This window comes from Stylophora pistillata, chromosome 2 (assembly GCF_964205215.1).
Source record: "Stylophora pistillata chromosome 2, jaStyPist1.2, whole genome shotgun sequence".
Classification (NCBI taxonomy): domain Eukaryota; kingdom Metazoa; phylum Cnidaria; class Anthozoa; order Scleractinia; family Pocilloporidae; genus Stylophora; species Stylophora pistillata.
Window position 1 is genome coordinate 49,160,941 of NC_142520.1, and position 13,380 is coordinate 49,174,320.

General features: G+C 37.7%; 1 protein-coding gene across 3 annotated transcripts; it reads left to right on the forward strand.

The window, feature by feature from the left end:
* Positions 1–1,196: 1,196 nt before the first annotated feature.
* Positions 1,197–9,393, forward strand: LOC148740047 (peroxidasin homolog). 3 transcript variants are annotated; one of them, XM_088748124.1, is made up of 7 exons: positions 1,197–1,534; positions 4,746–5,063; positions 5,202–5,525; positions 5,686–5,808; positions 6,381–6,524; positions 7,187–7,302; positions 8,368–9,393. In XM_088748124.1, exons 2-4 carry the CDS (start codon positions 4,988–4,990, stop codon positions 5,688–5,690), a joined length of 405 nt encoding a protein of 134 aa, XP_088604250.1. In that variant the 5' UTR covers positions 1,197–1,534; positions 4,746–4,987; the 3' UTR covers positions 5,691–5,808; positions 6,381–6,524; positions 7,187–7,302; positions 8,368–9,393. The 3 variants fall into 3 exon arrangements, with proteins under 3 accessions (XP_088604250.1, XP_088604251.1, XP_088604252.1); XM_088748125.1 differs by having other exon boundaries at positions 4,877–5,063; XM_088748126.1 differs by lacking the exons at positions 6,381–6,524; positions 7,187–7,302.
* Positions 9,394–13,380: the final 3,987 nt, after the last annotated feature.

Sequence of the window (13,380 nt, forward strand, 5' to 3'; positions counted from 1 at the left end):
GCTTGCAGTCCACTTCAATTCTACCAAACACGAAATTTCTGAAATTAATTTTATTGTTATTGAGAAAATTATCAGCCAAGGGGATGCAGATTATATTGATAGATTATTACTTACGAGAGCGGCCTACTGGACCGCACAACTATGTATACTCAGTCCCCACGGACTTAACAAAAGACTCGAATTCAGATCCAAACATCGCCTCCGCTATATTACTTTATTAGGGCATCATTTACACAATGTAATTGAGTTCTTCGCAACCATTCGTGGTTATTTCGCCTATTGCACATTCTTGCCTTTTACTCATTATTATATCCTATTATTTAGGTTTGGAATGCATTACGCAATACTATTTTTTTTCTTATGTTTAGTACAAATTCAGGTCATTCTGTAAACCTTCTAAGACTATTAGTTTCTAATTTCTATGTAAATACGTTCGACCTGAAGAAGGCCGAAGGCCGAAACGTCGCCACATTAAAGCTGGAACAGTTAAAAGTTTGCTTCATGTTTCATCGTTTTACACTTAACATTTTCATTGAAGCATTGTATCCTCCGCGGATCCTTCTACTGGGAGCTCATCATTTGGTTTACCTTTTTATTCTGTTTTATGTATAATTATACATCAAGATTTAGGTTACTTGAACTTTTACTGCAACTCTGAGTTTCATGCCTCTTGCGAAGCAATCGTCAGGCAACTGCCAGAAATAACGGTTACAATCCACCGCAATTTAAAAAGACAGAACAATGTGTACATGCGCGCGCAATATACTGCACGCGCTATCGTAACGTTACGTTCTTTAACAGGAACTTCCTGACATGTCTGCAACATGATGTCAGCTCATTTCTTTTGTTTAAACTTGCCATTTGCGGTCTACAAATGATAAAATACTTTTCCCACAAACACAAATTGCATCCCTTAGCTACATTGGTATACGAACTAGCTTTTTCACCTCGCGCCCCTTAATATTAAACTTAGTGTCCTTATCTTCAAGACTCCATATATATTTACTAAGTTCAGTAGCATCCCTGAAACGTTCGTTTCGGAATGAACAGAAGTGGTTCCTGTAACTCATTTTAAAAGCGGTGTCACAGAGACCAATGTACGAGTTACCCTCGTGACGCGTGACAGAAGAATCAGTAACGGTTTACTTTACATCTTGCCTGGGCGTGTTCTTTAGGATATCAGTTACACAGGACGCCTGAACCCTCAGCACAAGTATACAAGTCGTGTCTCGCAGCGATTGAGTTTATTAATCAGGAAAGCTGTTCACTCGAATTCCCTTGAAGCTGCACGGATGGACCCGACAAAGAAACCTCGCGAAAAATGCTCGAGCGATGCTTTTCGCAGAGACTCTTCGGTTGTTTCTTTCTTTTCAGTTCTACTGCTCGTCGCGCTGTTCTTAAGGATAGAAATAATGAACAGGAAAACAGAGATGAACGAACTTCGCATCTCAGCCGTTGAAAGTCACATGAAGTTGTACGCTTTGACGAATGAAGGAAATGAAAACGTTGGGGATAAGACCAAAAACGTCAACAGGTAAGCAAAAACCTGCTTAATTATATCGAAGGAAAATAGACATAGCTAATCTTTAGCAAGAACATCATTTTACCATAGTGCTTAATTAAGGGTCTGTTCCTAGCAAGACGAAATTTAAAATTAATTCATTGATTTAGCCGCCCTCAGACCTGGCGTTAATTCATGATCGAGATCCAGATGTTTCAACTTAAATTATTGATCTGATTAAGGTCACGATAGGCTTTCGTCAACAAAGAAGCTTCAAGCATTATTTTGGCGAGATGAATAGTCCAATAATTGCTGTACAGTGGGATCATAATCTTATACCAGACGCGTAAGACCGCAAACAGATGATATGTAGATATGAAATTTCCACCCGCTTAAAAAGTAATATAAATTTGCCACGGTAGAAGGAAAGATTTTGAAAAAAACAGTTAATTAAGGATCAAAAGCAGAGCTATCAATTAAAACATGACGTTTCAGCGGCGACGAAATGTCACTATTATAAAATTCAATTGAGAAAATATTTCCTCTTCGGTTTTAAACATTTCAGGGAACGGCCATTGATATGGGGACTGCAGAGGGGTATTTTCACATTTCCATAAATCCCCCTTTAAATGAAGCAGAAATTATCATATCTATTCATTTGCAAAATACCAATTCTCACTCCGTGCTCTCCCTTAAATCCTGAATCCTCTTTTTCTTTAGATTTCATGCTATATTTGTTTAACATGTCAAAAATTCTTCCACTTCATCTTATCAATTTCAAAACAATCCGTTCGTTTCTGTATGATCTCGTCAACAATCTAACACCTCCGGCTAACATTTCAAAGTTATTTAGTTATTCGTCAGAAAAACATTTACTATTATACAAAGTCCTCAGCGGCTGGCAATCTTTATCTTAAGCATTCGAGAACAGAACATATGAAGAATTCCTTTTTTGAGACTGGGTGTAAGTATCTAGAATAGTATTCCTACCTGTCTTCGTTCTATACCTAACTATAAACTAAAAGAGTATTGCATTGACAATAACTACACTTTGCTGAGTGTAGCTATTGTCACATAACACCTCTTCTAATCAAGTTGCATTGGTTGCCGATTCGGTCTAGGATTGTATTCAAGAGTCTTCTGTTAACTTTCAACTGAAGATCTTGCATGGCACAGCTCCCACTTACTTGGATTCATTGATTTCTCTAAAGTCTCAGTCATGCTCTAACCTGAGAAGCTCTTGTGACACCCTCTTGCTTAAGCAACCCGGATTCAAATCTCAAGTGACACTTGGTGACAGGTCGTTTACTTGCGCAGCACCTAAACTCTGGAATGCATTATCATTCGAAGTTAGAAACTCCAAGTCATTGGATATCTTTAAGTCAAGGTTAAAAACGCACCTTTTTCGTTTAGCATTTTATCTTAGCTTCAACACAATATTATAGCAGTATTAGTATAACATTAGTATTTGTATGTAGTTCTAGTATTTATCTTATTTTATGATATAGATACTGATCAAATACCAGGATTTATCCTTTTACTAAAAAATCATATCTTCACCGCGCGTAGTGAAGATACTATTTTTATCTTTCACGTGTGAGGATATTGGTGTGGCCATGGTTACCAACATAATTACCCAATAGCTGTTTCGAAAATGAATAATTAACAACTATTCACCGAAGTGGAGGTGGTTAGTGGTGGATATTTACCGAGCCGCGAAGCGGCGAGGTAAATATCCACCGCTAACCACCGACATCGAGGTGAATAGTTGTTTAGTATATACTAAAATAGTAAGATAATACACACCACCAAAAATTGACTTGAGTGATTTCTTCGCTTGTCACGGATGCAAACCGGGACGCTACTTTTTCCCGAGTTCCTCAGAGGTAAATAACAAAGGATATTCGGAGTCTGACTAGCCAATCAGAGCGCGCCTTCAACGCTATCCACTGTTTTAGTATATACTAAAAAAAGTTGTCTTTTATGTGGAAATTTCATCAGTATCTATATAATAAACAGAACATTACATGGCCGCCTGGGGATACGAATTTTATCTTCTCGTGATGAAAGTATCTCTTGCTCGTTCGCTGCGCTCACTCGTGAGAGATACTTTCAGCACTCGAAGATAAAATTCGTATCCCCGTGCGGCCGTGTAATATCCTCTATTTATCTTATTTTGATAGTTCTATTAATTATTACTGTGTTATTTTATTGTGAAGCGCATTTGAACATTGTATGGAATTTGCCCTATAAAAATTATTATTATTATTATTATTATTATTATCATTATTATTATAGACAGATGCTGAACATTTTAATGCGAGAGGATACATTTGTTGACGTCCATACTTTAATTGATCAAATTAGAAAATTATAATATTTTAAGCTACTTATGCTGTTGTTGTTGTCGTTTTTTTTTTTTTTTTTTTTTTTTTCGCGTGTGATTTTATTCCGGTTGTATGTTGTAATACCAAATTGGCTTACCTATAGGCTATCGTACTGCTTTTCTTTGTTCGTGCATAGATGCGCATGCTCCCCAAGTCGTTTCCTCTGCTCAGTCAAACTTGTTATTGAAGAATTTATTTTAATGTTTGTTTCCCTCCCGCCTCGATTAGCTTCGCTATTCTGCTGCCAGGTATTGTCTGCTTGTATTTCAATTGCTAAAAATTAATAAATTTTGTTTGTTAAAAAAAATAACAAACAAACAAACAAATCTCAACTCATGGGAACTAATAGATGAGCATTTGGTGCTCCAGTTGCCGTACTAAGGCAATAAATAATCAACAACTTAGATATTTATCTTTTAATTATTATTGTTATTACTATGATTATTATTATTATTATTATAACTATTATTATTATTATTATTATTATTATTCTCTGGTTTCAATGTAAAATGATAAACAACTGCCATCCACAAGTTTTTGCATCCATAAAAAAACTCCGGCTTACATTTTTTCATCCTAAATTTCAGAGGTTAAGAATAAAATTTATGGCAACCACTAAGAACCGAGCTCTCATTTTACTTGTTTTCCTTAATTCTTGGACTAACCCCGTAAATAAAGTTGCAAAACGATCCCTTGCTCCCAGTCTAAACAATCATTTCTCACTTAATTGAAAGGGGATGGTGGAAGTTAACAGTATTCTTTCTTTTTTTTTTTCTTTTTTTTTTTTTTAATGAAATGTAGTAGTATTCATCTTCAGTATTAACTTATTTAAATTTCGTCTTTTTGTATACCGGTAGTTTCCGATAAAACAAACAGCAAATTTCGCCGCAGTTAGTCACCAGAAAGCAACAAATTTCTGACAATAGAAGACGTGCGAAGTGAGATCTATAAACAAATCAGTCGAATGCAACCAGCATCTTTTTGTCAGCCGTCAGGGAAAGTTTGCTTCCCAGGACCTCCTGGTAAGTAAGGGAGCCGAGGTCCCCGAGGAAGGCGAGGAGCGCAAGGACAGAAGAGAAAGAGAGGTGAGCAAGGTATAATGGGCTTACCTGGAAGACACGGCAAGCAAGGCATCAGGGGAGTCAAAGGACTGGAAGGAGAAAAAGGTGAAAAAGGTAATACAGCCGATTTTTCTATCAGTTAAGATTATTTTTGTTTCGCGTTCATTATTAAGAGGAGAAAAAGAAAACAGTTGAGTTTTGATTTATCAGCTTTGTTGTTTTGTTTTGTCTTTTCAAATGTTCAACTTACAGGCGCTTCTGGCCCTCGTGGAATGACAGGACAGAAAGGAGAACCAGGGAAAAGCACCTCCTTGCCAGAGGTGACCATATCACCTGAGACTAAAACAGTAACTGAAAACCAGACTGCTAGATTCTACTGCTCGGCCAGAAGACACCCAACACCTGTCGTGACCTGGAGCAAAGTCAGAGGCTTACTTTCTGACCAACGAGTCAAAACGAACCAAAATGGCCGCCTTGAGGTTACAAAGTCGAATTTCAATGACGCTGGGGAGTACATGTGTTCGGCAGTTAATGTTCTGGGGAAGGACAGCAAGACTGGAAAGCTTTTTGTTGAAGGTGAGGCTATGCTTTAAATTCATTCGACAATCGACTCATGATATGAAGGAAAGGGCTTGAAAATACTTACAATTTGGATTATTTACCTCAGCCTGATTAAGATAGTGATAATCCTTATGTTTTCTTTCTTTTCTTTTCTTATCTTTCTATCTAACTGGAGGATGAAATGTTACGGTAACCATACTTCAGTTGCAACAATTTCGCTAAGATGCAGACATAACAAAAGCAGAGAGCAAGGAGAAGGGTTCAGTCGTCACTTAATTTGAGTTAAGTGTTCGTTAAGGTACGTTTTAGCAAAACCACTAAGATTTTTAGTTGGTTAAAAAATTAGTGCTACAAACTACTTTCTGATCTTATTCAAGTTGCGCCAACGTTTACCGAAGTACCTCGTGCGTTTTTGGTCTTCAAAGAAGGATCAGTGTCTACAGTTGCTTGTGAAGTCTTTAGTTACTCACCAGCTAAATTCGCATGGTCGCGATCCTTGACAGCTTTGTCAGAGGGCAGAAGCAATATTAAGGAAGGAACATTAACTATTAGAGATTTCTCTGTGGGAGACACTCAAATACGTATATGCAGCTCACAACAAAGTTTAGTTTAGTTTGTTTAGCTTCGCCAACCGCCAGGAACACCGCAACAGCTTGCACCAATTACTGTGGGCCCAATAACCCACCCATCCCACCCCAGGGGAGGACATCCATGACACAGTAATCTCGTCCCTGAGAAATTAACGTCTCTTACCACCAACCCTGCAGGAGACGGGACCTCCATTTATTCGTCCCTATCCAAGAAGACTAGAATATCTAACCATTTCTTGATGTTATAGAAAGGTAGCAAATTCTTCTCAATTATTTTAAGACATTGAGTGTTGGTCCGGCCGGGGCTCGAACCCTCGATCTCCCGCACAACAGTCCAGCGCACTATCCATTGGGCTAACATGGCGGCGGTAATAAGTTGGACAAAAAAGAGCCTTTACTACGTTAGGTATCCAAAGGATACCAGGTAAATATGGCTATATATATGTTTTCAAGAACTTGGATTTTTTCTTAACCTATCATCATCGGGTCAGTTTTTTATAACCTTAAAAGTTTTAGTTACAGACGTTTTCTTATCACTAGTGTAACGGAGTAAATCCGTTTGAGCTGAGACAATAGCTGTTTTTGACTTCCGTGGCCAGAAAATAGCAGGTTGGCCAAAATGCATAATAGAAGATCAATGTTTCCGGGCAGAATTCCCACGGATTGTCCATAAAATTTCTAATAAAGTACTATATTTTGACAAAAGTTAAACCTCGATTGTCTAGACTCACTTCTATGGTTTCGTGATTTTCGTTTCTTTTTTGTTTTTGTTTTTTATTTTTTTGTTTCTTTTACAATCGATCATGGACATTAGCAAATCACATTCGAGACCCGTGACAGCTTTTTTCCATCTAAGAAACTCGCCTGTAATGCTGCAATGAAACTCCCGCTGGAGCTAAATTTGTTTCGCTTTTCGAAGCTTCTCAGACAGGTTTTTGCTCGGTAAAAGTCAGTAATTAAACTTTTCAAACTCCCTACACGCCGGCTCAAGCTAATAGCACCATGCGCTAAAGTATCACTTTATTTATCAATTGAGCTCGATACAGTTGTGGTGCGATGTTTGTGCCATGTGTTTCTCTTTGTTAGGGACTGGTTGATGATGTTTCCCGCCTTTAGTTATTTCCTGCGAGGAGGTCTTTACGAAATATTCAGCAAGGCATTCTGGTACTTACGAACTAGGAGCAAACTCGTTGAGATATATGGTAAATTGATCTAGTATTTTTCATTTATCTGATCTTTCAATGTTATAAACTATTTATATTTAGCAATTATTTGCCGAAGGTGAGGTGAATATCGTCGAATAATCCCCGAGACGAAGTCGAGGGGATTATTCGACAATATTAACCGAACCTGAGGCGAATAATTGTTTTAGTATAATTTCAGAGCTGAACAACAGATAAATTTCTAAAATCATAACATTTTAGTAACATTTATTAACATTTTATTTTAACATTTTATATAAACCGCGTGGAGCGGTTTATATAGCGTCATACAAGGAACCGCTCGACCAATCAGATCGCTGGAAACTCTTTGCTCAGCTTTGAAATTATACTAATATTTGATATGATCAGAAGCGTATGACATAAAGTTATACGCTTCTGATAAAATTTATAACAAAATGACTTATAACGGAAAGTCCCCTCAGAAGGAGATTTTCGTCACTCAGAAGTGACCGATGCATGATACAATTAAAGTACTTTCAATAATGCTGATCGTCTATCGCTCACTACTTTAGATCTTGAGGCCAACGTTTCAAGAAATTTAAATCTCTCTTCATCCAGAAGGGCAATAGTTAAGAAACCTTTTATTCGGTAAAGTGCAAACACGTTGTTACTTATTCCAAAGCCTAAGTAGACGAGTCGAATACATCATACAGAGAAAAATTTAGTGAGTCACAAAATTTTCGAGAAGCTCTTTTTCTTGAAAAATATCTACTTCTTTTCTTGGTCAACCTTTTAAAATTTTTTTTTTTCAGCGAACTTCCTTTCAAACCTAGTTTTTAAGCTTGTTTGCCCTTAAATTCCTTGACATCACTTAACTTGATCCAATTCTTTAACGTTCGAATGATTATGAGTTTTCTTTGTTTTTTCAATGTCTATCTGTAAATCTCAGAAGACGTTTATCACCACCATGAGCCCATTACTGGGCTCATGTCAGCAGTAAAAATCTGCATGAAGGTGCATCTTAAAGCAAGAGCTTTCATTTGTTTTATTCCTCCTCCTGTATAAGCTGTTCTTATACGGAAGCTATACCTATTGTCTCCCCAGGTATACTGTGATATCGGGGTAGATCGCACAGCGTGGACCCTTGTCGCTCGAATTTCAAACAGCGACGGCAAAAATTGGATGCGTGACGATGGCAGATGGTGGTATGACCAGCAAAGTGACAATGGGACAACAAATGACCCTTCAATAAACGCTGATATGATCTCGCCTGCCTTTTGGTTGGTCAGCGGTAATGAAATAAAAATCAAACGTAGCGATGACCCTAGCCACACCCCTCTGTTGCAGACAACAGCAACTGTTTTGGTTGGCAAAAATTCCGATCGAAAATCAGTAGTTATGGTGACTTTAGAAATAGTAAAGTCTTAGCCGGTGATCGGTGTCTAGGAAGTTGCACGGTTCAATATGGCGGACAGTGCAAGTCAACAGATGGGTTTCAACAAGCTGAGTGCAGTGGAAACATCCAAAGCCCAAACAAGATCGGCTTCTGGTGTGACTGGGGTGGTGGTGATGGATCAGTGATGATGATTGGAGGAGGAGGAAGCTGTGCACGCGCAGATCATGGAATTGGAATCATAGAAGCTGGCGATGCTTCTTTTGTTGACCTCTGAACCCATGAGACTGAATGTGACTTTGGTTATGGTGCTCAAAGAAAATACGCCCCATCCCGGTCCTACTCGTTGAACTTATGGATCCGTTAAAATTATCAGCCCTTCATTTTTCAAACTTAGTTTAGATCCGGAGAACTTTGTAGAGGATAAAATTATTCATTTAGTGTCACATTGTAATCCAAGTTTGATTAATACCTTGAAATGGGGGTCAGTAATAGCGCATCTTTTTCCTCTCACAGCAAAGATAAAATAACTTGACCATCACCTCAGCCGGAACTCTATAAGCTTTTAACATCTTAAGATCCTCACCGGCAACAATTTAAATGCTATGAGAACTTTTCGAGAAAATCGTATCCAATGGAATGATTTTAAGTCGGACTCACAACTCATCTTTTTAAGGAAATGTGAAGTATCCACTGATAATTGTTTAGTGATGCCAGAAATAAAAGATGCAAGATATTTTAAATGATTCAATCGAGATAATAGGAATTGGAAGCCATTAATTGATTAGACACCCTGTGGTCCCGCAAACCAGATGGAGGCCTGAAACTAATAACTTAGGAGCCGGTCGTTTTTTTATCGCCGGATAGGAGGTGGGGAAGGGAAGAGAAAGGAAGGGGGGAGGGGAGAGAAAGGGGAGGGTTCGGAGGAATCTTGTTGTGTCACAATAATATACTGTACTGATCTCCTAGCCTCTCGCTGGTAGCCAATTTTCTAAAGCGCCTCTTTCAAGTTCTGTTAAAGACGATTAAACTCCATTCCCACCGAAAACCTAGTTGCGTGACCTGGGTCAGTTCTGTTTTCATTCTCAGCCACACCAGGATCAAGATCAGTCAATTAATCAAATCCTTTATTATAAAACGATAGTTGTTAAAGCTGTAAAGCTTATGGAGTTGTTTATCTAAGGATCTAATGTACTAATGGACTTATAAAAGTTTACAATTTGTCAAAAAACTAGGATATACAGCTTTCTCTAGGAAGGCAAAATAAACTAAATAAAGAAGTTCTATTGAAAATGTTCAGTTCAAAGCTAAGGGAGCAACGAGCAAGTAAGAAAACACTCTTTGTCCTTGATTTCTTTTTATGTTTCATATCTTGTTTCTAAATCTTTCGAAAGTTTAGGCCTTCTCAAACCCTATCTATTTCCCTAGACGATATAATATTCTTATCTCGTAACCAGATCCTACAGTTTAACTTTATCTTTCAACCCCTTGGCCGTGAAAAGTCTGGGTGCTAGACTCATAAGATCCCCTAGTCTGCCTTAAAATAGAAAGGAAAAACTAATCAGCTTTCTCTTTGACCTGTCTGGGCCCTTGAACAACATCTCCATGTAACTACTAAAAACGCCTTATCTTTTTTGGCTTCGTTCTCTATTCCGATGTTTTTCTACGTTCCACTTTCTTTGTGTAGCATCAAATCTCTCTAATTTCATCACGCGAAATTAATACAGGTCACAGAAGACAACGAAAAAAGCAGCGTATCTTTTTAATCGATCATCACGACAATGAGGTCAATACAGTAACTTCCTTTGGGTCCAAATGTAAAAATTAAAAAAAAAAAATCCACGGCAATTTGAGGTCAACTGGCAGGTTTCCAGCGTTCACTTAGCTTAACTTTAAGCGTATCACGTTTACGATTAACTCAGCCTTGAAAGTTAGGATTGAAATAAACTATAAATTTTAGCCATATCATTCGCATGGGAAGCGCAAATCTTCAGCGGAAGAAGGCAAGTCAGTTCTCTGTAAAGTTTACTATTTATGTTGTTTACCAGAAGACCCTAATGTTCGTGAGAAGCTACGATGGACACTACAAAGAAAGCTTGCACAAAGTCTAAAATCCACGTTTTTCGAAAGAGCTCATCGGCTCATCGGAATTTTTTTTTTTATTTCAATTCTACTGGTTGTTGCGCTGAACTTGAGTATGGAGGTCATCAAGAAGCAAACGGGTATGAACGAGTGGTGGGGGGAAGGGGCATTTCCTAGTAATATGCTTGTCGGGATGTGGATGGCGTCGCATTTTCACTACTGGATTCACTAAAATGAAATTGCATCTTCAATAGAGTTGCTAGGTGATGGATCGACGTATTTTCGTGATTTTGGGGGTAAGAAAATTCTGGTAATCAGAGATTTGGAAACTGTAAGATTCGTGCTTCAAAAATTGTTAAATTTTGTGAGTAACGGTCTATTAGTGGCCATTAAATGAACTATAATGGGTAGGGCTTCGGAGAGGCAAGTGGCACAAACCTACGATATATACCCAAGTCCTCCTCCCCTTTCCCTGGGGTAAATATCAAGACACGATTTTCCATCTTCAAGAAGAATACCAGACATTTGAGGATTTCCCGCTTTCTGAACGTTTTGTGAACTAATCCAAAAATCAAAATCGTAAACATCAGTAACCACCCTTGAACTAATAAACGGCTAACGGTGGCCGTAAGTATTGTGCTATGGACTCACGCGGTGATCTTTTAGATGAATACAATACTGACTTATTGTAGGGATGATGAAGTACCTCATACCCAGTTTTACAGTGTAACTGTAACTTGCAATCACTTGGCCGTGAAACGTCTGGGTACGAGATCCTCCATATGTAAAAATAAAGCAGTGGGAGGTTGAGAATTTGAGGTCTTGGTAAGGATTGAAAAAAAATTTCCATTGTGAATTTGAATGCTCCATTCCATATCTTGCTCGGTGTAACTTCATTAACAAAGACAAAAATATACACTTCCAAACTTCATTTTCAAGGAGGTTCAGTCCTGTTTTCGTAGTCTAATAAAGGAAACTTTTTTAATTTACTCTTTAACCTGTCAGACTATTCAATAACATCTCTATGTGACTATTCAAAGACGCACTTTTTTGTACTTTCAATAATTATTCAGATGTTTTTGTACGTTGATTGAAGTATTTTCATGTGTAATATCATATATCTCGAGATTTACTTTTCGAAATTAATGCAGGTCACAGGAGGCAACGGAAAACAAAGCATTCCTTTTTAATCGATTATCACGTCAACGAGGTCAATAGAACAACTCTCTTTGAGTCCACGTAAAAAAAAAATAATAAAAACAAAAATAAAAAATTCTAGGTGAAACATACATTATGCATTTATGTTCAACTTGAGGTCAACTGGCAGGTTCCCGGCTTTCAATCGTAAGCGTGTTGTATTTACAAATAACTCAGCCGCGACAGAGGAATAAGATAAACAGGAAACTTTAGCCACGTCACATCAGTCACACAAGAAGTTCAAATCTTCAGCGGAAGAAAATAAGTCAGTTCTTCTTAAAGGTAGTTTACAATCGTTATTTTCCAGAAGACCCAAAAAGTCTCGTAAAGCTGCAATGGACACTACAAAGGAAGCTCGAAAAAAACGTACAGACGACGTTTTTCGAAAGATCGCATCAGTTCTTTCTTTCATTTCGATCCTACTGATTGTTGCGCTGTTCTTGAGAATGGAGATGATCAACAAGCGAACGGCAATGAACGAACTGCGCATTTTAGCTGTTGAAAGTCGCATGAAGATGACAAATAAAGCAGATGAAAACGTCAAGAACAAGCCTAAAACGTTCATAGGTAGGCACAAAACAATTCACCTTGATCCAGACAGCTTTGAAGTTTGACATGAATTAGTTCGGCTTTTACAATTAGATTCCTTGCGAGATAGAATATGAAATAAAAAAAAAAAAATGCTAAACTGCCTTTAAATGGTAAAAGGGGGTAGTTTCTAAGGAAACTGTGGTGCTGTGTTGGTGGAAGTAAGAAGGTAATTTGGTAATATCAACTAAGTTGAAATTGTAAATTGTAAATTGGCCACCGTAAAGAGTTAAAAAGCTGACGTTTCGAGCGTTAGCCCTTCGTCAGAGCGTCTTCGTTCTGACGAAGGGCTAACGCTCGAAAAGTCAGCTTTATAACTCTTTACGGTGGCCAATTTGCAATTTCAACTTAGTTGATATTACCAAATTGTCTTTAAATGGTGTTTATTGATAAGCTCCAAAAGTTTTGCTGTGTACTGTGAACATTTTAATATTATGAAGATCATTATAGGCTGTAGTCAAACGAAAAGCATCATTTTCAGTAAAAAAAAAATCATCATTTCGCCTGGAAGAATACGTCTGTATTTGCTATACAGTGGGAGTATGATCTTAACTTATTTATCTGAAGACTGAAAGAAATAATATATGAAATTAAAAAGCTGAAAAGGAAGATCTAATTGGTCACATCTAACAGTTCCTGACTTGTAATACTTCCCTTTTTCATGTAAAGATAGGATTATAATATGACTAGTAGAACATAGCACTCCATACCTTCTACGGGTTATACATATACGTGACTTGACGAATTAAAATCACTATGCTTTAAATCAGGGATTCACTGAGATGGGGCTGTCTTAATAGTCCACAATGAAATGTTGAGAGAGGATTGCTCTGAGTGGTTATGAGCTGATCGATAAA